The following is a 24,750-nucleotide window of genomic DNA, read 5'->3' on the forward strand; positions in this document are numbered from 1 at the left end:
AATTTCTAAAAACACATAAAGGTGATAGACACGATAATGTAATGTTTGAAGACTTAACATTGATAACTTCCTAGTGGAAAGGGCAGTAGCTCATTCTTCCTAGGTGTAACAAAGTGTGAAGAGAAAGTTTAACTTTGCAACACATACTTTATGGGGTTACAAGTGCATAAATATTACCAAACAGATTGCTGCAGTAGCCAACAATTCCTCAAAGAAATATGAACTCTTACTCGACCTACCCAAATTCTGTCTATCTTGTGATCCATCAACATAAGAAACATAATTTTGGACATAGTACACACACACAATACACACACACACACACATTATTGATCAATAAATAGCTAAAGCAAGAGATCAATTATTAGGATTACTCAATTTCTTCATGCACTACTATGCCAACAAGGCATGCAGATGTGATGGAATTTACAACTTGGCTCATGTTTGGTCTTAGATCCCTTTCTTCTTCAACGCACTGCAAAGCCACTTTAATTAGGGTTCCCATTATTGAGTTTTCAAACATTCCATACAATTGTGGATCTGCTATTTCTTCCACCCAATTCTGATTTGTTTTCACCATTTCTCTAATCCAAGGAATCAACTGTTTGTTTCCAATTTCTCCATTTTCAAATATTTGTTGAGATCCAATGGAATTTCGGCCAGTCACCAACTCTAGTACTAAAATGCCATAGCTATATACATCGACTTTGGATGTGATGGGCTGGTTCAAAATCCACTCAGGAGCCATATAGCCTCTTGTTCCTCTCACCCGAGAAAATTCAGAAATGTTATTTCCACCCCTATCAAAAAGCTTGGACAAACCAAAGTCTGCCACTTTTGGCTGGAAATCTCTGTCAAGAAGAACATTTTGTGGTTTCACATCACAATGAAGCACCCATTCTAAGCACTCTTCATGAAGATAAGCAAGTGCCTTTGCTGTACCAAGTGCAATATTTAACCGATTTTCCCAAGTAAGCATCGTACTATTGCTAAACAAGTTCTTCTCTAATGACCCATTTTCCAAGTACTCGTAAACTAAGAGCCTATTTTGCTTTTCTGCACAAAATCCAAACATAGTCACCAAATTCATATGATTGATTCTTCCAATGGTGCTTACCTCACTCCAAAACTGTGCTTCTGATCCATGGCTCAAGCCCTCTAGCTTTTTTATGGCTACAACTCTCTTATCCTCTAAGACTCCTTTGTAAACCACCCCTGATCCACCCCTTCCGATTTCATCACTGAAATTTTTTGTAGCTTCCTTCAGCTCTTTGAAAGTGAACATTCTAAAGCCCATTGAGACAGCCACATAGCCTTGATTGAGATTGTGGAGGTGGACTGTTTTCTTGTGCATATAAGCCCATCCAAATGCCACACATATTATTTCTGTTACCCCAAAAGCTATAACAAAACCGATTGGATACTTTAAATAGCCTTCCCTTGCTTGGCCGACTGCATAAGCTCTATCTAATTTCTTATATGGACTTACTTTTGAACAATCTAAGTTGGAATGGCCAAGAATGCCACTAAAGTTCATTTGTTTGGGAATTTTGACATACATGTTGCCAGCAATGTGAGGACCTGCAGATTGACCATTAAAGAGAATGCTTTTCAGGAAGCAGTTTCCTTCTCCATCCAGCTTATATATAAAACCACGGCACCTGCAGTCACTTTTGCATATGTTCTTGCAAGCTTCAAATGATATTTGTGATTTGTAATCAAAATCATAGCCATAGAAATCTGTATGTGGAAGCTTAATAAAGTTCACTTTTGTCTCGTTGCAAAGAAGATCAAATTCTGGTTTGCAACCTTGAGTCCAGTCCGCAGCATCTTTCATACGAAAACCAGGAGGACAAGTGCATGTGGGGAACGGTTTGTAAAAACAAATACCATTTTCCCCACAAAGGCCATGAACTCTACATCTTACCAATTTTGGCATCCATGAAACTTGCCAATTTTTTGTTGTGTCATTGAAGCTATACAGCCTCAGAATTCCATCAAAATCCATCGTTAATCTTCTCTTGACTTTTAAGCCAAAATCTAGTGCAAAAAATTTCAACCCATCACTTGAAATAAATTGACCCATCTCGTCCAAAATTGCGTGCCTTGAACTATTATACCTATGAAAGATTTCCAAGCAAAACGGTGTTAGATAGAAATAATAAACTATAGAAGCTTAAATTAAGGCCAACCACCTTAACAATATATAATATTTTTAGACAGCGGAGATTAAAATACTGCATGATGATGTAACAATATATGCACACCCCTGTGCATACATAGTGGTATGTAATAACAAAAATACTTCTGATAAAATGAAAAAGGAAGGTTTTGAAAAAGGTAGAAAGAAGATTGCAAAAAAAGTAAAAAGAAAAAAAAACAAATTTTATTATTAAAAAATTCTGAAATATCCCAACCTTCTCCCTTTTATTGAAGGAGTGTATATTTGTGCACACAACTCGATTCAGAAGAAGATGGTGTGTAGAAGCACACAAGAGGACGAAGTCTGAGCTTGATAAGACCGCGAAGACATGAACTGTATGGGTGGAATCTATTGAAGTGTGACTTTATTGATGGTACTAAAATATCAGATCCACCTAAAACTTTATGAATGCTATTCTATGTTTGCAGGAATCTGGAGTTTTTAATGTGAGAGGGAAAATGTGCACACAAACTGATTGGGAAGAGGATGGTGTGCAGAAGCACACAAGAGGACAAAGTCAGAAAGACCACCAAGACATGAACTGTATGGGTGGAATCTGAAAAGGCGTGACTTTATGATGGTACTAAAAGATCAGACCCTCCTAACACTTCAAGAATTTTATTTTTTGTTACAGTGAAATTCCGCCTATTCAAATGCACCCTGAGAGTTTTAGTGTTTTAGTGTATACTGACCACAACTTAAGTTATTAACAACACAAGATTAATTGACAAATAATTTTCATTAATTATGGCGTAAAATTCACCTGTATCGTTTAAGAATGTGAAGCAAGAAAGCTACATATACAAATTAAAATCACCTGAGTTACGACTCCAAATTAAGTGAGTACCTGGTCCTTCGGTTTTGGAAGACATTATTGTCAGGGTTGGGCCAGTAGATGCTGGACGTGTAAGGCCCATCATAAATGAAACTCAGCACGCTGTCCTCATTGAATTGGGCAACATAGTAACCGCGGCTATGATTGCCCTCTGCTGCTCTAGACACCAACCTCAAGGACCCCGATAATGATTGCCCTGGCAGCAATGTATCCGTCGGCTGGTCGAAGCTCTGCCACACCACCCCCCTCTCCCGGTTCAGCAGTACCAGGTTCCCTGTTTCCCACAACTCCGCAACCTCCCCGGCACCGGCCCTGTCCTTGTTGGTGGTCGTCCACACGACGCTGCCATCTGCATCAAGCAGGGCGATGTCACCTGTTCTCTGGAAAGATAGCCGAGAGGCCCTGCTGTTTACCGGCCAGTCCCTGTTAGCCATCCAGACGACAGTCGCCGGATGGTTGAGCGTCTCGGCATACCAGATGGCAAAGGAGAATGCATTCTCGCCCACTTGGTAGAACCCCGCCTTGAACGTTCCATTCTCTGAAATAAGGACATCCACGGAAGGCCTCTCCACAGAGAGGTAGCTGCCTCGGTGGAGGGCATTCGAAGGCCGAGACGAAGCATTAAGGTTGAAGGGAAGAGATGTTACCATGACTAAGAAGAGAGTGAATGCCACCGATTTGGTGCTGCTCATGATGAGAACGTCGGGTTTCTTTCTCTCTGTCAAGGGATCAAGGGAGAGAAGGAAGGAGCTGGAAGTTAAGGAAAGTTGGGGACATATAACTGTGATCTCGACATCTTTATATCTTTTTGTGGAGTGGACTATCGAACTCGACTGTCTCTCTTAGCCCTACTTTCAAGGAATGCAGGAGCAAAACCACCGGGTCAACTACTCTTGCCTCAAAACGTGTGTTGACCAGCCAAAAAATTCCCGGGTCAACTACTCTTGCCTGAATTTATAGCGGCAGATAAAGGACTTTAGGGACCTATTGCTTGACTCTGAAGTCCTGGAGGAAATTCAGTATTTACCAAGCTTTTCTCTTTCCATCCTTATTCTCAATCAATATAATCCAACCTTTTTCACTGAAATCAATAACAATAATGGTAGTACCCGTTGGCGTCAATTACATATCAATTACAATCTTTCTTTCAGATAGGATCATTCGTCATTGGCTTGTTGATCCATGAGAAGGTTCGACCTTGAAGAGACGTCGAGCCATGGAAGTGTTGGATCATACGGCGTAATAAAGCTCCTCCAAGAGCTAATTGGGTATTGTTTCTGTTGGTCAAATTCCAAGAAAGCAACATTGATTAAGTCAATATTGCTTGGTGATGTTCCCCGAACTTTGAAGTCAAGGCATGGTCAAAGCCACGCGTTTACACGTAGCCTGGGTCGGTGATCCACATCCGCATTGCTGAGATCATATCCCCATTGGTTGCAAAATGAATCAATCCGACATATTAAATTAATTGCCTTGTTTAGTTTTATAAAGATTGTAAGTTTCACGGGCTGACAATTTCGGCCCGTGCGGCGCAGCAAAAACCTGATTGCCGCAAACCTTCAAACCACCGAACGAGACGCAAAAGTAGTTTGAGAAAACAAATGTATAAAGAATGCTTGTGAATAAAGAAATATCGCAATGTATTCGCTTGGAAAATTAGTACATCACGAGAAAGATAAGTAAGGAGAATGATCTCGACTTTACTTATGTAGGATGGCCGGGGCCGCTTACAGGATTCTCATGCCGACCACCCAAAACAAGAAATCTCAATACTTGACACTTAGACTGGTGGGAGGGTACTCCCTTACAAGTAAACATGCATAAGCAAATGACTCAACATAAGCAAAAGAAGCACAATGCAAAACAAAGCAAAGGACTGTACAGACTCCCAGACACAGGGGAACAGGCTCCCCCCTTCAAGTTATGTGCCGTCTTCGGCGCCAGCAGTTTCATGATAGGCCTTGACTTCCAGCGGGTAGCGCTGCTTCATGCGGAATGCATACTCCAAGGTGAGGTTGTGTTCGCCTATCCACTTCACTTGGTACTTCTTCGGCTCCCCCAAGTAGTTTGTCTTGTGCCGAAGAATCTCTTCCATCTGACGGTCCGCCGCTCGCTTGCTCGGCGGGGCTCGCTGCAGGATCGGGTCTCGTTCTGGAACGCTTCGCTCGGGGTCTTTCTTATCGACATAGAAGGGCTTCAGGTTACAAACATGGAACACTGAATGCACCTTAAAGTCTGGCGGTAAGTCTAGCTTGTAGGCTAGCTTTCCGTTTCTCTTCAGCACTGTGAAGGGTCCCTCATACTTGCAGATCAATGACCTGTGTCGACCATGAAAAATGTCTGTGCGATCAGGATAGAGCTTTACGAGGACTTGATCACCCATTCGAAATTTCATTGGCCTTCGATTCCGATCTGCAAACTTTTTCATCTTTTTGGTGGCCTTGTGTAAGAACGCTTTAGCCATATCGGTCTGTTCCTGCCAAACGCGAACGAACTGGTAGGCAAAAGTGGGTCTTCCCTTTTCTTGGGCTGCAAGGGTATGCGGCATCAACGGTTGTTTTCAGTGGCTATTTCGAATGGACTATGTCCAGAAGACTCGCTCTTCTGCAAATCGTAGCAAAATTGAGCTACATCCAACAATTTCACCCAATTCTTTTGATTCGCACTCACATAGTGTCGAAGGTATTGTTCCAACAATCCGTTGATTCGTTCAGTTTGACCGTCCGTTTGAGGGTGGAAACTTGTTGAGAACAATAAATCCGAACCTAACAAACGAAATACTTCGCGCCAAAATTTCCCTGTGAAGCGAGCGTCCCGATCACTGACAATGCTTTTCGGCACGCCCCAATGCTTGACAATATGCTTCATGAACAACTCAGCCGTCTTTTCCGCGGCACATTCTTTAGAGGATGGGATGAAGGTGGCATACTTTGAAAATCTATCCACAACCACAAGGATGGAGCTGAATCCGTCAACTTTGGGCAAGCTGACGATGAAGTCCATGGAGAGGCATTCCCACGGACGTTCTGGAATAGGAAGAGGCTCCAGGAGACCGGCAGGCTTCTGGTTTGTTCCCTTGTTCTGCTGACAGATCAAGCATGTTTTCACATATGCTTCAACGTCGTCGCACATCTGTGGCCAGTAGTAGCCACGTTCGAGCAGTGCCAGTGTCCGCTCCTGGCAGGATGGCCAGCCCACAACGAGTCATGACACTCCTTCAGCAACTCTCGTCGGAGATTGCCCCATCTAGGCACGTACACTCGTCCGCCCTTTGCCATCAAAAGTCCATCTTGTAGCCAGAATCGTCGCGTCTTTCCCACCTCCGTTGTTTCGACCAAGTGCTTGGCCACTGGGTCCTACTTCATGCCTTCTCAAATCTGCCCGAGAAGAGCACCCTCGAGTTGCGCTTCGGATGATGCTGTCCAGGTAGCTGCCAACTCCGCCTTCCGACCCAGTGCATCGGCTACGACGTTTATCTTCTCTGCCTTGTATTCCAAGGCAAAATCGAATTCTGCAAGGAATTCCTGCCATCGAGCTTGCTTCGGACTCAACTTCTTTTGAGTTTGCTACATTATCAGTCTTTACCACGAATTGGGACCCCAATAAGTAATGCCTTCATGTGCGAAGACAATGAATAATGGTCATCATTTCCTTTTCGTGCACGGAGTACCGTCGTTCCGCGTCTTTCAGCTTCCGACTCTCATAGGCAACTGGATGACCTTCCTGCATCAAAACTCCGCCAATGGCAAAATCTGATGCATCTGTGTGGACTTCAAATTTCCTTGTGTGGTCGGGCAACCTGAGCACAGGCTCCTGCGTCAGGGCCCTCTTCAACTTGTCGAAGGCATCTTTTTCGAGCTCTTCCCAAGCCCAAGTTCGGTTTTTCTTTAACAAATCAGAGAGATGCGCAGTTATCAAAGAATACCCCTCAATGAATCGTCGATAGTAATTCGCCAAACCGAGAAAAGAACGTAGTTCCGGTACATTGGTTGGCGGTTTCCAGTCTCGAATTGCCCTCACCTTTTCTGTGTCCATTCACAGCTGACCTTTTCCCACAATGTGACCGAGAAAACTTATTTCCGATTGGCCGAATAGGCACTTCTCGCGCTTCACATAGAGTTCGTTTTCCTCCAATACCTTGAACATTGTTCGCAAGTATTCCACATGGTCCCTCATGGAGCTGTTGTACACTACAATGTCATCAAGATAGACTACCATGAACTTATCTAAGTACGGATAGAATATCTTATTCATTAGAGTTGAAAAAGTGGCTGGAGCATTTGTCAATCCGAACGGCATTACAAGAATTCAAAGGCACCGTAACGAGTGACGCCATCGCCATCAATAATTCAAACTTGCCAATATCCTGATCTGAGGTCTAACTTGAAAAACACTTGAGCTTTGCCTAGTTGATCAAACAGATCTGCAATCAAAGGTAAGGGGTACTTGTTCTTCACCGTTACCTTATTTAACGCTCGAGAATCCACACATAGCCTTTTGGAGCCGTCATGCTTCGCTTGGAATAACACTGGTGCACCAAAAGGAGCTTTGGAGGGTCTGATTATACCTCCAGCTAGCATCTCGTCCAACTATCGCCGAAGTTCTCTTAATTCTGCTGGGACCATTCGATATGGTGCCATTGCCAGGGGTTTGGCACCACGAAGGAGTTCGATGACATGATATACCTCACGTCGAGGTGGCAGCCGGCTAGGGAGCTCCGCAGGCATTGTTCCTGGAAATTCCACTAAGACAGGCGCAAGCGCCTCTGGGACCAAACCAGGGGAGTCATTAGTCACTTCCCTGATTGCCACCAAGTACGTCTCTTCGCCGTGCTTGAGGCCTTTCTTCAACTGAAGGGCATATATCATTGCGGCTTTGCCCTTATCCCTCTTTATCGATGTTACTGGAACCATACAAGGGGACTTATCATACATGATACTAATACTGCGTAGGTGCGGCATTGGGACCATTTTCGCAGTACTAAGGAGCTCCATGCCTAGAATCATTCGGAAATCATCCATCGGGACCACCGAGAAGTTGGTCATTCCTTACCAACTCTCAATCTTCACAACCGCATCCCGGGCCACTCCGTGGATGGGTTTGGCCTTTGAGTTCACCGCCTTCATGCGTAACACTCCCCTCTCAAGGGTTAGGCCTAGTCTCATCACCTCCTCAACTGAGACAAAGTTATGTGTGGCTCCCGTGTCTACCATAGCCAGGGTAGACCTTCCATTTACCAGAATTTCCAAGTACATGAGGTCGTTATAAGGTGTCGCTGTCACCTTCACTTTTTCCTTCCTTTTTATGGTGTTCAAAAGTTGAAGTGCACCCATCTTTGGTCATTCCCCTTCTTCACCTTGTACCGCATTAGCAGATTGCCTTGAAGAGCTTGCTTGATTGTTCCTGTTTACACGCTTTGGACATTGCCTTTCTAAGTGATTGTCATCACAAAACCAACATTTCAACACTCTATTCTGAGAGTTGTCGTTTCTGCGAAAGAAAGTTCTTCTTTCGACTTGGCGGTGAGTTGATGGTTCATCTTTCCGTTCCCTTCGATCATCTTTATTTCTTTCATGGTCAGACTTCCTCGACGGCTTGAAGGCGTTAGTGTAGCTCTTGCGCTGAGTATCAGCCAAACGTTCTGCTACCACATAAGCATCCTCCAAGGTCTCCGGATTTCTCCTTTCCACTTCGAAATTGTGCCCACTGACTGAAGTCCCAAATAAATCAGTTCAATTTATCTTGTTCTTGCATATCTGGCACATCTAACATCAGCCTTTGATCGGCCCTCACGTAATCTCGCAAGGATCCGGTATGTTTCAATTCACCAACCATCCGATAGGCTTGGCGTGTCGCATTCGGGGGCATGAAGTAAGTTTTTAACTCTCGCTGAAAATCATCGAAAGTGTCCATTGTACAGATCTTCTTTTGAATGTCGAGCCTTTTCCTTCTCCACCATGCCACAACATCGCTCTCTAGCAACATAGCCGCAGTTTTGACTTGAAAGTCGTTCCCCATAACGCCTTGCAAGTCCAGGTAATACTCCACTTGGAATAAAAAGTTGTCGATCACTCGACTATCCCGAGTTCCATTGTATTTAGCTGGTCTCTGAACGTCGACCCTCGCTGGCCGATCGTCACCTCAACCTACAGAGATTTGTCGCTGTAGTGTGCGGTTCTTTACCTGAAGTTCCTTGACTTCAGCCTGTAACGTGGTCACTGTGTCAGTCAGTGCCCGATTCATGGCCACTTGGTCGGCCATTTGTTCCCGTAGTACCTTCATCTCGTCCTTAATTTCTCCGGAGGACTCAGCTGCATTACCCAACACTTCTTCATGAGTAGTTATGTCGGTAGTCAGCTTGTTCACCATCTCGGTCAGGTCTTCCTGACCCTGGGATGTACCCATCTCGTCAGAATGGGCTGACAACTTCGGCCCGTGCGGCGCGGCAAGAACCTGATTGCCGCAAGCCTTCAAACCACCGAACGAGGTGCAAAAGTAGTTTGAGAAAACAAGTGTATAAAGAATGCTTGTGAATAAAGAAATCTCGCAATGTATTCGCTTGGAAAATTAGTACATCACGAGAAAGATAAGTAAGGAGAATGATCTCGATTTTACTTATGTAGGATGGCCGAGGCCGCTTACAGGATTCCCATGCCGACCACCCAAAACAAGAAATCCCAATACTTGACACTTAGACCGGTGGGAGGGTACTCCCTTACAAGTAAACATGCATAAGCAAATGACTCAACATAAGCAAAGGAAGTACAATGCAAAACAAAGCAAAGGACTGTACAGACTCCCAGACACAGGGGAACAGTAAGAATCATTTTACATATTTTATTCATTTATTTTTTTGAAATAATTTGAATATTTGTTTTTGGTTTATGACATATTTCTTCGATTTGTAAGATTTGACCTATAAATCTGGGTCCTTCGGCCACTGTTATTCTTATGTGGTTTGCCGTACGTGGAAAGTGAAGGGTGAGGATAGGAATCCACAAATCCTATCTGTGTCGAATATTGCAGAATGAAAACTTAAAAATATCGTTAAAAATACTAGCTCATGTTCATGTAATTGTTGTTCGTTTAGCAACAAATTTTACATTTTTAGCTATCTATCAACATCTGATACCAACATCTGATATATATATATATATATATATATATATATATATATATATATATATATATATATTATAAGTGTGTGTATAATATTTTAATTATAAATCCATATGGGTACGTTAGTCCAAGTTTCAACGCTCCCATCTCCCTCATAACATCGCATAAAGGAGTTAGATCATCAGGTTTTAACTATAGGGCCATTTCTATCTTATACAGTTTCAGGATGATCTCTTTTCACGAACAGCGACTCCAAGTTTTCGGTGAAAAGCTGAAGCTAGCTTTCTTGATGGTGACAAGTATCGCGTTTCATGGTTTTGGGTAGGGATTTGGAGAAGCGGTAGAAATATGCAACAACAAAAATGAGTGGGATATCTGACTCTTTTGTCTCTGACTGAGGTCTAGTTTGAAAAGTTGTGGGGGCCATGAGTACTTTTGATGGTAGGAGGAAAGTAGAAAGTTTCAGAAGATTGAATGACATTGGTTCCAATTGAAATTTCCTCAGGTTGGCGGAGCAGCTATGAAACACTAAATATATGGTTAAGAAATCTTCAATTGACTAGAGGCATTGACCCAGATCTCGTCGAGCTATCTTATCTAACACTTAAGTTCACTTAAGTTCCAACACAAAATTACAAAATTAAGCTTTTTAATAGACGACTATCAACATGGAGTGGATTTGTTTTCTAACTTTCCATATCACTTTTTGTAAGCACGATTTTACGTGAAATCTCTTGAAGATTTCCTAGTTTATCATTTCTTAGATTATTTACAACTTGAATAGGCTTTCATTAATGCAAACAACTGAGGCCATGCATGTTTGATGTTCCGAAGGACCTTTTTCTACTTTAAATAAAAGTTTGTTCGTCCAATACTATAAGACAACAGTTCCATGAGATTTAGCAGGTCGAGTTGGCTGCCGTTTAGATAGTACATCATTGATCATCTGTTTGATTCTTACGGTTTTACTTTTTTTTTTTACTGCAAATGATGACAATGCATGCGGTCACCTAAGTCTCGAAGCAGAACCTCAATAGCGAGAGATTTTGGACTTTGGCATCTCGTGTATCACCCAGTACGATGAGGCAACAAACACGTTGACCCTCTCTCTAACATTTTGATTTGGATTAAAATCCAAGAAAAAAAGGTGGTGGGTCCGACCTTTTTTTTTTTCCTTGATTATTACATAGACTATGGTGAGCCCGAGGTGCGTGTAAACCGGTGTCTAAGGCACGAAGGTTCTCAATCAAGAGAGTCCCGGATGTTGGGTCTTGAGATTGGAATTATCTTTTAACAAAGATCTCGAGTCAAGACCAACCATTGAATCCAAATCTGTGAAAAATGGATCATTAATTTAGACCTCCTATGTCTTAAAATCGGAATAAGTAGTCGGTTTCTAATCCCTACTCTTTTAACTTTACATATCGTGTTAAAATGGACTTATAACTTAGAACTAACTATGGAATTCTTATAACGTTGACCTATTTTCAAGTGAAGTCAAAACCAAATCCATGAGTTCTCCGAACACCCTGGTCTAGGGATGTCAATGGATCATATATCCATCCGAATTGCCTTCAAAAAATCGGATATGGTAAGCAATTTAACAAATAAGAAAATCGAGATCAGATTTAGATTTAAGAAATAACATCTGATCAGACCAAATATCCGACTGAGTTGATATCTAAATCCAAACCTGAGAGCTTGAGTTGGTGCCCCAGGTTTTGAAGTTGCAACCGTTCATTGGTTGGGCAAAAAATCCAACCAAACGTATTAACTTAAAGTTATCACATAAGAAGAATATAAATTGTATATGAATGTATAATTTGATTAAGAGCTAATGGCTTTGATGGAGTTGCATATAATAATAGTCATATAGTTACCATGTACATCATTTAACTTAAGGTATTTAAAAATATATCATATAAAAAAAATTAATTGATAATTAATATTATATTTAATTAAACATTTTTGTGTAAACAAGCAAACTATTATATTTAAAACATCAACTAAGCAAAATATCTTAAATAATGTATTCATTTAATTAAAAATAATAAAAAAAACTTCAATCAAGAAATTTCAACAAAATGGGCTTTTTTTTTAAATAAAAAAATTAATTGCAAATAAATATATCTGATACAAAAAAACGGTTAAATTTATAAAAAAGTTTTATTTATCAAATTATCAATTATTTATTTAATCAATCAAGTAAATTATTTTGTATAATCATATAATATGTCCAAAAGACTTAGGCATTTGATATATAGCATATAATTCACAAATTCAAAAACAAAAACCTTTAACTAGTAGGAAAACAACAAATTGTTTGATTTAATAAATTATATGATTTGATTGAATAATACAATTTTATGTAAAAAAACACCTATTACAACAAAGAATTAGTGATGATGTGGAGTGAAAGAAGGTTTGACATCATTGAACACTCTTTTTATAGATGTAACACAAATTCTTTTAATTAACTCAATGAAATTAAAAAAAAACTATTAAATAATGTCTTTCTTAAATGAGAAATAATATGTGTCACCTGATTTAATAATTCTCAATAAGTGATTATCATGAAATAATAGTTTATTCCATCAAAATATGTTATAATTTAAAAATAGACACATTAATGTTTAATATACACAATTAATATGAAAAAAGTATGAACGTCATATGAATAACTTGTGGAAAAAATATACAAACCATACGAAAAACATGTGGAAAAAGTATGAAAACCAGCTAATAAACTTGTTTATTGAGAAAAATATTTGTTTAACTACTCAAACATATCATTTGCCCAAACATGCAACCTCATAAAAATTTTATTTAGTTGATAAACTAGTTGTTTTAGATAGTATTTAAAAAAAGAGAATTGGTCAAATGAAAAATAATATAACTCATCTTTAAATGACTTAAAGACATAAAAAAACAAATATGACAAATTATGAGTACGAGGAACTTATTGATTAAATTGATAAGCTAAGAGTTAAAACATCTTAACCAACTACGTCAAAATTAAGTAATAAATATTTGTTCGTAAAAAAAATATGAAAATCTGAAATATCACAATAAAACTCGACAATATTTTACAACTTGTAAAATTAGAATATCACTTAAAAAGATCAACATAAATAAATACGAACTAAAAATTTTATTTGGACATAAAAAATAAATATTAAAGTTAAAACTCTCATAGAATATCCAATTGCTTAATAAGAATTTGAGTACAAAATTATATAAAATCACATGCAAAAAACAGTAATCCAACTTTTACTAAAGTATTTATAGAATAAAAAAAATTATGGCTATCCTCCAAGGCACCCATATTCTGAAATGAAAGATGAGTTTTAGATAAGTATTTAAAAAAACAGAATTGATGAGAAAAAGTATGTGAAAATAATACAAAACGTCTGAATCAAGAATTAAACCCAAGTTTCATTCAATGAGTTTATTTATTTTATCAATTAATAAATCAATGCAAAAAAATTTAATTAATTTAATAAAATAAGAAACTATTTAACAGGTAAATAAAAGGTGGCCATTGCATTGTTTTGAATAGTCTAGCTGGTACTGCTTTGTTATGGCTCAGTGTTCTTTTGGCCATTCATAATCAGGAGCAGAGCCAGGGGGGTTCGCATAAATTAAAAAAATTGAAAAATTTTAATTTAGCTATATAGTTTTTGGACCGAGTTTAATTTGGCTCCACCCGAATTCAACCCACAAAACCCAGCCCACCCCTTTTGTTTGCCTTATTTCGAAGTTTCGAAAAGGGCGAAAACGTAGCGCCACTGCAGGAAGAGAGTGCGAGGGAGAGGACCAAGGAGAGAGAGATCAAAAAATAGAATGAAAGGATGGGAAGGGGAGCACAAGAGACCGAGAGAGCATTGAGCAGGGTTGCAGGCGGAGGACCTGTGGATGCATCTTCCGAAACTTGCCAGCCTCCAAAGCACATCATTGTGTGAAGACTTGCCCAAAATGCAGGTATAGTGAGAGCAGTGGCAGAGCCATAATTTTTTTCAGGGGTGGGCCAAATAGTCTAACCTCGGATCCGAATAGGACCAAACTGAACTTGTTTGTGGCTTTCTTCAACACTTCGAAAGTGAACCTTCGAAGGCCGATGTACCAACCTCATAACCTTGATTGAGGTTCCAGATGTCGACTATTTTCTTATGAAAATAAACCCAAAAAAATGCCACAATGTTATTTCTGCAATCCCAAATGCTACAACAAAACCGGATACTTTAAAAGTTTCCTTGTGCTTTGCCCACTGCATAAGCTCTATCCAATTTCTTAGGTGAACTTACTTTGGAACAATTTAGATCATTGGATTAGTCAATGAAAACTAGATCAACCACTAAGGAGAATGCTCTTTGGGTAGCAAACGGGGATTGTGTGCACCATTACGTCGGTGCTACAAAAAGCCTAGAAATATAGCGTCCATAGGAGTCGAACTAATGATGCGATTTTCACTTGTCTGTAACCCCGACCAGCTACTGTACCCCACCTAGGGAAAAATTACATTAAATTTTGAATGAAGAAAAGAGGGACATCTTTTCAAAGCAAGAATCGAATGCCTTGTTGCACAAATAATTTTTTATCACCTTGGAGAGGACATTAACAAGTTGAATTAATGATCTCAATGTTACCACAGGGCGTTTGCACCCTGAGATTTTTGATCAATAATTCAAAGGGCCAAACTGGTATAACCATAACTGATATATGAATGTGCTATGATATTTTAGAATTGAGGGAGAAAGAGTCCTTGCAGCATAAAAATATTGTATCAAAAGGATATGAATATTAATTTTAACCATTATTTTCTTCTTCAACTACTCGTACTCTTTTAAGAGGTCCGCTGACTTTTCGGGACATTTGGATGCACCGATTTAACTTGCTTTCGTTTTTTTTTATTGATTTTTATATATTATTTTTGTTTTTTCCCAGTTCACAAACGATACAGTTGAATGGCACTATAGCACTGTTCGATGCATTGTCGTGTTCTGTTGTGGATACGCAAGACTTATTTTTCTGAATTATTTGGCTTGCTTTAACGACATTTGTGGTTGTCATTTACCACTACGTGATTCTATAAGCCTCGTTTCAAGAATACCATCATTCAAACACTTGCCATTAATGTTGTCAAAACATAAATAATAGGGTCAGAAACAATTCCAAAATTCAATTTGTTATCTAAAGGGCGGGCATGGTGACTATAAAATAATTTATAGTATAATTTAAAACAATCGAATTTTAAGTTTTCTTTCTTCATTGAAAAACAAAGACTTGTGGCTCCTGATCATCACCAAAGAAATCATGGTTAACTTATCCCTGTCGATCAAACACAAAGCGTTCTCGCTAAAGAAGTCTTGGTTACTTTTGTGACTTTTCTTTTTTGGACAGCTGCGTTACTTTCAAATTCGTAACAAACTCAAACGACTACCTTCTTTTCATTCAAATAAAATGTCATTCCCGCTTGAGCAGGAAAGTCGCGGGTAAATCAAGAAAGCGGTCTCGCGTTTCCCATCTCACCTCTCACCCTTTTCCTCCGATAGAGAGAGAGAGACTGAGTGAATCAAGAAAAGGGTCTCGCACTCCGCACCCCCATCTTCTGCCCGCAGTTGCGGAGCCAGAAATTTTTGGCTACGGGGCACTAGTACATGTTGTTGAAACTAAAGCAAAAAAAAAAAAAAATCTTCAGGCCAAGTCAGGGAGAGATGACAAAGCATTGGAGTTGTTCTTCAAGATGTTAAACGACGGTTTCAGGCCAAGTCACGGAACATTCTCCATGGTTTTTAGTTCTTGTGCTCGTACAGGAAAAAGAGTTAAATCATATTTAGTTCTCATGCGAGTTAATCAGAAGGCCCAATGCTAAAAGGAAAAAGAGCCCCAAAATCCAAGAGAATTAAATAAAACTGCGATTCTGAACTAGATAGGTGCTTCTATGAAGACCGATAGTAAAAAAAACGAACACACATCAACATCCTGGGAGTCAAGTATGCAGCCACATACACGTATCCAAAAGAAATGCCTGAACTCATGAACCGATAAGGCTTGTAGTTCTCCCCAAGAAAAGAAAAAACAAAAATGCCAATTAAAGAACAAGATCGCAGATTCATCAGAACGCCCAAGACCCTAATCCACAACCAACCAATTACAATATTCACATCCAATAAAAGAAAACCTCGACATCGGCAGGTCATTTAAGAAAAATAAATCCTAGAAAATCCGTCAGAGAGGTCCCCTCAAAAAGTTGACGCCCTAATGGAAAAAATAACCCAAGAAAAAAGCAAAATAAAGAAAAGATTTGCCAGAGATGAAAACCAACCTGCTCCTCACGTTCTTCTTTATCGACAGAGATGAAAAAAGCAAAATAAAGAAAAGATTTGCCAGAGATTAGCAAGGCGATCTCCTTTATCGACAGAGGGTAAAACGCTCGCCGACGGGAAGAAGAAGAAAACCCTAAAAATTGCAAGAGAAAAAACGCCTCACCACTGCACGGTTGTGGGCCTGCAGCCTTGCCCTTCACTCGCCAGTTCGCCCCTTCGCCTTCGCGGCTTCGCCCTCCGGCAGTTTTACTTTCGCCATTCGGTTTCGAACTTTCGAGTGAATTTGGGCGGGCTGCGGGCAGACAGAATCAATTGCCAATTGGGCGAACTTTCGGGTGAATTTGGGCGCCTTATGTTTTCTGGAGGCTGGAGCTGGACCAATTGTTGGACCCGATCCATGTTTGGCGTGGGCAGCAACATGGCGTCAACACGGGCATGAGGCAGAGACGCTCCACTAAACTGTGGAGGTTTTTTTGGCACGCTGGCTCCGCCACTGTCTGCCCGCCCTTCCGCTACAAGCATCAGAAGTAGCCATTCATCGCGGCCGATGGCAACAAGGCTACCCTCTCCATTGGCAATATCCACCACTCCGATCCATTCCCAAGAGAGCCGTCTATGCAACATCGAGCACCATGTCGGCGACTACAGTGTTTTCGCTCGAACCTCCAAGGACTACGCTATCGTCATCCGCTATAACCCCGACACTGGAACCACGAGGTATATTTTATTTGTCGATTGAAATTCCTACGTCTTTTTGTTCGGTTTGTAGTATTGCTATTCTTTTTCTTTTTTGGGATATATTGGTTGTTTTTCCTCACCTAATTAGCATGGTGGAAGAAATACATTTATCCATCATTAATGCTTGTGATGGATCTGATCTTGGTTATTGAATTCGTGCTTCTGAGCTCAATGGAAATTTGGTGTAAATTAATGGAATCAGTTGGAGTGGGCGTATTGGTGCATGGGAATTTTGACCTCGTTCATATTGGGTTTGCGGTTCTGGCGAGGGGCAGGCATTGTATTTGTTAGGGTTTTGTATTTATATTTGTTAAGAAATTAAAGTTTACAAAATTACGACAGACAATGTCCCAGTTGCTTGAGTTGTAATGAATTTATGCTTGTTACGTATTCGGTGTAAGCCCCTGACTGAGTTTTATCGACAGCTTTTGGTAATTGTAAACGATACTTGCTTTTAAATAAGACTATTGTAGCTAATTTGATTGTGAAAAAGGTCTTTTGTTGAGCGACATGAAGGCAAATCTGAAATCTGCCTTTTGGATTCCTTTTCTGCGCAGAGGAAGTGATGGTGGTTCATGTTAGAATTGTTGCCTACACTGATTTTTAAACATAGAAAGCTCCAAAGTTCTAGGGTCATTCATATATGTTGTAAGCTGGTGGTAGGGTACATTTGGAGGCATTGACTGTGGTGTGTTTAGGCTGAAGCAGTAGCGAGCTGAGTGACCCTTAAAAATTTAAATTTAAAGTAACAGTGCCCCTTAGCCAAAAACTTCTCGCTCTGCCATGCTAAATTTTGAAATATGGGTTATATTTTTTTCGGCATCTGCAAGCTTTTAATCAAATATGTCTCTGTATTCTTCAGAGCCTTTGCACCTACGTAAGATCCACATTTGTCCTTACCAACTACCAAGTAACTTCTGATCGAACCACAAAGAAGATTTTTTTTTCTTTTTTTTCTGGGAACTGCTTTCATCAGAACAGATTTAGAGCTGACGGGACATGGTTGTGGTTATTTTCTTTGTTATTGTCTGATTTGCTGCTACCTCTGGAGCTAGGTGTGACCTTTTTGTGCATATTTGGCTCTGGATGGAAATAGTTTAGAATAGTGTTCATTTGGATGTGTGCTGACTGTTCTGAGAAAAGATGAAGAGAAGTCGTCCATAAATTGATCCTAATCATCGTCTCCATGTTCTTGCAATTTTGGAACCATCATGGCAGCTGTTGCCAATAAATATATCTTCATTAAATTTGATGAAGTTCGACTGCATGTTCAAAGCAATGTAGTTCCCATCATGGTTTTAGGCAACATGCTTTCACTTTTTTCATAATTGAAGTATGGCAACATGTTGAACATGTTCTGCAATTAACTGTTCAATTGCTTCCGAAGTTTTTACAGGGGTGTTGGTCTTGATATGTCTAGGGCATTCAACACTTTCATCAAGGAAGCAAAGACAAACATACACACTCATGTACCATTTCATGGTTACACACACTCCTTATTTGATCTATTTAGGAGTCTCTTTGTAGAATTGAGCTTTTCTAGGGAGTAACTTCTTAGATAATTCTCTCTCTCGAGTAAGAGTTCACATGTCATGTCATGCAACATCTAGAACTCATCTGCTCTCACATCTGAGCAATATTAGGAAAAATGTTCTTTGTCAAATTCAGTACATGTTAGTTGCTCGGTTTGATTTAGTTCACACAAAAGCTGTTTATCCTTTTCCTACCATGTGCAGGATGATTCATATCTTAAAAGTTACATCAGTTGATTTGTATCATGGTATAGATTGTAGGATGGCTAATTATGTGCTTGATTGAGTCAACATGCTTTTAAAACATTTCATGTAGCTAGTAGCCATTCTTAGGATGATTTTAATCCTTTGCTTTTAAGGGCATTTTTAGATCATAATTATTAGAAATGGAGTTCATCTTTTAGGTAACTTTTCAAATATATACTGAAGTCTTGTCCTTTTGTTGACATTATGCAGTGGGATACTGTTGGGCTGGAAAACTTCAAGGCCATTTCCAGCAGATATTACCATGGCACTCATGGTGTTATTGTAAGTTGGCTGCTTCAAGTTTATTAGTTCTTAGTGCTATTTGCTAGGCTATGATCAGGTTTAAGAATGTTATTTTGTTTGAGCATATGTTTCTTTTGTTTCAGCTGCTACAATTGAAAAAATGTTGTATTTCTCTTCTTTGGAAGGTAGTCTATGATGTCATCGACTAGGAGGGCATTAACATTGTCAAACAGCCGGTGCATAAACAAGGTTCAGCTATTCGAAGACCAGCAAAATTTTCAGTTGTAGCAGTAGTTGAAGCTTGTCTAGATAGTGTGCGGTATGTGTGTGTCACAAGCCCCTATTCCGAATTTGTTTGTGCTGCCTTTGACCCTTTACGTCTGATAGGAATTATTCGATCGTATTTTGTGTGTGTCACACACACACACACGCACACACACACACACACACACACATATATATATATATATATATATAATGTCAGACTCTTGCTGATATGATATAGCGCTGGTGTGGGTTTATAAAATTTGTTGTTTTCTATTCTCAAATTGGCTAAAAAGAGCTTCCAATTTATGCTCAAGATTTTATGAGAAATGTAAAACTAATTGTCTCTAGGTACATGAGCTCGTTAGAAGGTGTCACTGTCACCTTCGCTTTCTCCTCTCTTTTCAAGGTATTCAGAAGTTGAAGTGCACCCATCTTTGGTCCTTCCCCCCTTTACCTTGTGTTGTGTTAGCATATTGTCTTGAAGAACTTGCTTGATTGTCTTTGATTAGACGCTTCAGACATTGCCTTTCTAAGTGGTTACTTTCACAGAACCAACATTTCAACACTCTATTTTGAGAGTTGTCATTCTTACGAAAGAAATATCTCTTCTCGACTTGATGCTGAGTCGATGATTCATCTTTACGGTCTCGTTGATCCTCTTTTTCTCCTCCATGATCAGACTTCTTCGAAGGCTTGAAGGTGTTAGTATAGCTCTTGTGCTGGGTATCGGCCAAGCATTCTGCTACCACATATGTATCCTCCAAGGTCTCTGGATTGCACATTTCCACTTTGGATTGTGCCCACAGCTAAAGTCCCAAAATAAACCAGTCCATTTGTTCCTGCATATCTGGCACATCTAACATGAGCCTCTGATAGCTCCTCACATAGTCTCGCAAGGATCATTTATGTTTCAATTCTCCGAGCATTCGATAGGCATGTCATCTTGCATTCGGAGGCATGAAGTAAGTCCTCAACTCTCGCTGAAAATCATCGAAAGTGTCTACTGTGTATATCCCCTTTTGAATGTCAAGTTGTTTCCGTCTCCACCAAGCCACTCACTGCTGTTTTGACCTAAAGGTCGTCCCCCACAACACTTTGAAGGTGTAGATATTATTCCAATTGAAATAAAAAGTTGTCGATCACTTGAGTATCTCAATTTCCGTTGTATTTTGCTAGCCTCTGAACGTCGACCCTTGTTGGTCAATCGTCACATTCACCTACAGAGACTTGTCGTTGTAGTGTGCGGTTCTTCAATTGAAGTTCCTTAACTTCAGCTTGTAATGCAGTCACTGTCTCAGTAAGTGACCGATTCATGGCGATAAGATCGGCCATTTGTTTCTGCATGGTCTTCATCTCGTCCTTCATTTCACTGAAGAACTCGGCTGCATTGTCCAATGCTTCTTCATGAGTAGCCACATCGGCGTGGAGCTCTTTGGTACAACAAAGATGTCCAACTTTCATTTCACTGAATAACTCTCAATCTTCACAACCGTATCTTCCTGACTGTGGGATGTGCCCATCTCGTCGGACTGGGCCACTCCCTTGCCCTTGGCGATTCGCAGATTGTAGTGAGTCGTCAGGGCATTCTCTTCGATCAGCGATCTCCGGTGTGTTGTTCTACACCGATTCTCCAACCGCTTCCCTAGATTGAGCTTAACCTGGGGCTCTCATACCAGTTGTCACGGGCTGACTCCTTCAGCCCATGCGACACAACAAGAACCTAATTGCCGTCAGCCTTCAAACCATCGAAAGGGGCGCAAAAGGTTGTTCTTGAAAACAAGTGCATAATGAAAGCTTTGTGAATAAAGAAATCTCGCAATGTATTCAACTTGAAAAACTTGTACAACACGAGAGAGGTAAGAAAGGAGAATGATCTCAACTTGCTTACATAGGATGACCAAAGCCATTTACAGGATTCTCATGCCGACCACCCAAAACAAAGAATCCCAGGACATGACACTTAGATTGGTAGGAGGGTAATCCCTTACAAGTAAACAAGCATAAACAAAAGACTCAACGTAAGCAAAGGAAGTACAAACTCTTAGACACAGGGGAGCAATTTTAGTTATGACAAAAAATACCCATGATGAATACAAAAAGAAAACTTGTGCATGGACAATAAACAGAACAGGAAAAAGAAGATTTTGAGATTCGATAAAGGTAGTACGTGTCAGTCCATATATACATATCATTATGACCAATGTACCCTTTTAAATGGCAAAAAAATGTCTTCATTTTTCTTGTCATGCGCATAGTGTCATTGCATATATTCGTCATTATCTCATACTTCTATTTTTATCTCATACACATTATTTTATACATATGTCATTATCTTATACCTATTATCGCATATCATTGTCATTATCTCATACCCATTATTATCTCATTTATGTCATTATCTCAAACACGGTGGGTATGAGATAATGACAGATGCTATAAGTATCAAATAATGACTAGGGAATGAGTAATGGGAATGACATAACAACACGAGTATGATAATGAGAAGATTATGAGATAATGAGTATGAGTCGTTATGAGTTCACGATAAAGACAGGGGCATGAGATAATGGGTATAAGATAGCGACATAGTTGTGATAATGACATGAGCATGAAAAAATGATAGGAAGTATGATATAATGTGTATGAGATAACAACAAGGGTATGAAATAATGACAGATGTACCCTATAATGATAGAAATAAGAGATAAGAACATACATGATTAAAAATATTCCTTATGCAGATATAAAGGCATTACGGTAAATATGTATATTGATAGCAGAGTATGTTTGTATGTATATGAAACGGTGTACAAAACTTGATCTCCCATATCAACCCTGCCAACAAAAATCTTTCAACCCCTCCGGCCCTCCTTGTCTCTCCAATTATTGGGGTTCCAGATCACCCCCACCGTTGCTCACTGTTGGCATCAAAGACATGCTCAGCAACATCACTCCTGGTCGTGGAGTCTACAATTTTAAGTATCAATGTGCTCCAGTAGTTCCAAGGCTTTTTCACCTCTCTGCTCATCCCCTTTTAACAATCACCAGCCACCGCTCGTCATTGTCATCAAATACCTGCTTACCATCATCACCACCACTCCTAGCCATCGGATTCTGCATACAAATATCAAGTCAAGGCGTAGCGTAGCAGGTCCACCTGTGTTCCTCTACACAGTAGCGGAGCTACCGTGGGGCAAGCATGGGCAGGCGCCCATGCCAGCCAAAGAAAGCTCAGCGTGAAGTATAGCTTCACGCACACCCATGTCAGAAATGGATCGGGTCTCACACTCAACAGCGATCCAGCTCCAAAAAAATTAAAACAGTCGGCCACCCATCGCACGATTAGCACCCAAATACACAAACTCAGAAAGGGGAAGAAGGCCGAAGGGGCGAAGGCGAACCGGCGAAGGGCAAGGGCCAACCGGCCAAGCCGCCAAGGGCAGCAGCAGCCCGCAGGGCGGTGGGACCGGGGCACCAGCACCAGGTCAAGGTGCTTCTTCTTGAATGTTGAATTCTTTCTTCTTCTTCATTCTTGAATGATTTTGGGTTTTTATTTATTTTCCCCCTTTTTCATCGCTTGCCCTTCTTCATGATTTTAATACCACGATTTTTGTATTTTCTTCACTTTCCTTCTTGTTAACAATGTTAAATGGTCTTATCTAGGCTCTTAGTGTTGAAAGGATAGAAATAGATTCGAGTCTAAGGAACTTGTCATTAGGCATATTATTTCCTTTAATTGACATCATTCATCAGAATATGTGAAACCTTTTTCATGAGTTTCTATTTATGTCAAGTTCTTGTCTGTCTGAAATTGAGGAGGCCAACTTTTAGTGCAGGAAGCATTGTCAGAAGTTATAATGGTGAGTTTCAATGGTGGCAACTGTTTCCTGGTGAATGGGAGGAAGAGCCCATCTTGGCAAATCAATTTTCGGTAAGATTTAAATTTTGTTAGTTATCTATGGATAAAAAATGTCTCGTTTAGCAAATGGTATATTAGTCAACCTGGACAATGTTATATACTGCCTAATGGTGGCCCATCGGCCATCCCCCATGTTTCCCTTTCTTTAGTTCTTTTTTCTCGTTGATGTGAACCTGCTAAGCATGCCCAGGAGACAAGATAATTCGGTGCTTTTTGGGAAAATTCAAAATAAATTCCATTGTTCAATGATGCTAATCATCATGATACTCTAATTTACTGCCGATAGATAATTTGAGAAGAATCACTTAAGTTCTCAGTTTTATACTTGCCTGGTTGATTCTTGCACCTACTCCTTTGTTTTCTACGAAGTGATAATAGAGAAATAGGATATATGGTTGCATTCTTTTATTGATGAGTTTTCAACTCATTGATGTTAGTTGCTTTAGTTGAAAAATAATTGTGGCAGGAAATCTTGTGTCCAAATCCGTATTGTGATTCATCTGAAGTCTCATGGACTAATGAGTTTGACTTTTACTGTCAATTCTGCTTGAATCTGATTTCCTATCTTCAAAACATTGTGGATCAAGAGCATCTGCTACACTATAATCTATATTTTGCTGAAGAATTAGACACAAAATCAATGCCAAAGGTAATAAAAAAATTGATTTATATCTAAACAGAAGCTCGTAAATATGAATTAGTATATTACTTGAAACAGAGATATTGTATCTTATATCCTTTAACAGAATGTATGCCATCCAATTAAGCAAAAGCCTTTTCTCTTTTATCCACAGGAGGATCCAGTGCTTTTGACTCCTGAAGCAGCAAATGAGAAGCCTTATGTTGCAATAATTAAGGTAAGTTTGTTCTTCTGCTTCTTAAGGGGGCATGGAATACGGTGATATGTTTGGTTGGTTGGTTTTCTTGCATTGGCATTCAAGTTCACATGAGCCATGTCAAGATCATACAAGGAAGAGATCTGTAAAGGCTAAAGAGTACTAATATTCATAATTATTTGATTTAAAGTGTTGTTTTCATAAGCTTTCTGTTTCCTACAGGAACTTTTACCTCTCTTAAGATGAAGCTACTGAAAATTTCAAATGTAATTTTGTACCTGACTATAGTTTTTTTGAGTTGCTTTTTGAGGCCAATTGTAAATTTGTTTATAACTACAGTCATTTGATTTATTTTTTATGCTAATTGTAAATTTGTTCATATTCAGTCATCCAATTGACTATTTTGATGTCATTGTCCAATTGTAATTTTGTCCATAACACTAATGATACAATTTGCTTGTTGGGACCTATGTCACACGGATACGG

The 24,750-nt window shown here is 39.7% G+C and overlaps 2 protein-coding genes across 10 annotated transcripts; one reads left to right on the forward strand and one right to left on the reverse strand.

Moving 5' to 3' along the window:
• Positions 1-370: 370 nt before the first annotated feature.
• Positions 371-3,720, reverse strand: LOC116265322 (putative receptor protein kinase ZmPK1). Its single transcript, XM_031645872.2, has 2 exons — positions 3,051-3,720; positions 371-2,120 (listed from the first exon to the last, which is right to left on the reverse strand). Exons 1-2 carry the CDS (start codon positions 3,686-3,688, stop codon positions 371-373), a joined length of 2,388 nt encoding a protein of 795 aa, XP_031501732.1. The 5' UTR covers positions 3,689-3,720.
• A 12,727-nt stretch (positions 3,721-16,447) lies between these two features.
• LOC116266084 (uncharacterized) lies at positions 16,448-24,734 on the forward strand. 9 transcript variants are annotated; one of them, XR_007574967.1, is made up of 5 exons: positions 16,448-17,200; positions 19,210-19,281; positions 19,428-19,491; positions 23,346-23,440; positions 24,223-24,734. XR_007574967.1 is itself a non-coding variant. In XM_031647169.2 (5 exons), the coding sequence occupies exons 1-5, from the start codon at positions 17,031-17,033 to the stop codon at positions 24,508-24,510; spliced, it is 429 nt and encodes a 142-aa protein (XP_031503029.1). In that variant the 5' UTR covers positions 16,477-17,030; the 3' UTR covers positions 24,511-24,734. The 9 variants fall into 9 exon arrangements, 2 of the variants coding, with proteins under 2 accessions (XP_031503029.1, XP_031503028.1); XR_007574966.1 differs by having other exon boundaries at positions 16,451-17,200; positions 19,432-19,491; XR_007574965.1 differs by having other exon boundaries at positions 16,455-17,200; positions 19,386-19,561.
• The last annotated feature ends 16 nt before the right edge of the window (positions 24,735-24,750 follow it).

The sequence above is a fragment of the Nymphaea colorata genome, chromosome 12 (genome assembly GCF_008831285.2).
Source record: "Nymphaea colorata isolate Beijing-Zhang1983 chromosome 12, ASM883128v2, whole genome shotgun sequence".
In the NCBI taxonomy this organism is placed as follows: Eukaryota; Viridiplantae; Streptophyta; class Magnoliopsida; order Nymphaeales; family Nymphaeaceae; genus Nymphaea; species Nymphaea colorata.

Coding starts and splice junctions, on each gene's coding strand:
- LOC116265322 (XM_031645872.2), bottom strand. CDS start 3,688: ATGGTAACATCTCTTCCCTTCAACCTTAATGCTTCGTCTCGGCCTTCG. Junction 2,121..3,050: donor TTCCAAAACCGAAGGACCAG/GTACTCACTTAA, acceptor AATCTTTCATAG/GTATAATAGTTCAAGGCACG.
- LOC116266084 (XM_031647168.2), top strand. CDS start 17,031: ATGGCAACAAGGCTACCCTCTCCATTGGCAATATCCACCACTCCGATC. Junction 17,201..19,209: donor CCCGACACTGGAACCACGAG/GTATATTTTATT, acceptor GACATTATGCAG/TGGGATACTGTTGGGCTGGA. Junction 23,441..24,222: donor TCTTGGCAAATCAATTTTCG/GTAAGATTTAAA, acceptor TTTTATCCACAG/GAGGATCCAGTGCTTTTGAC.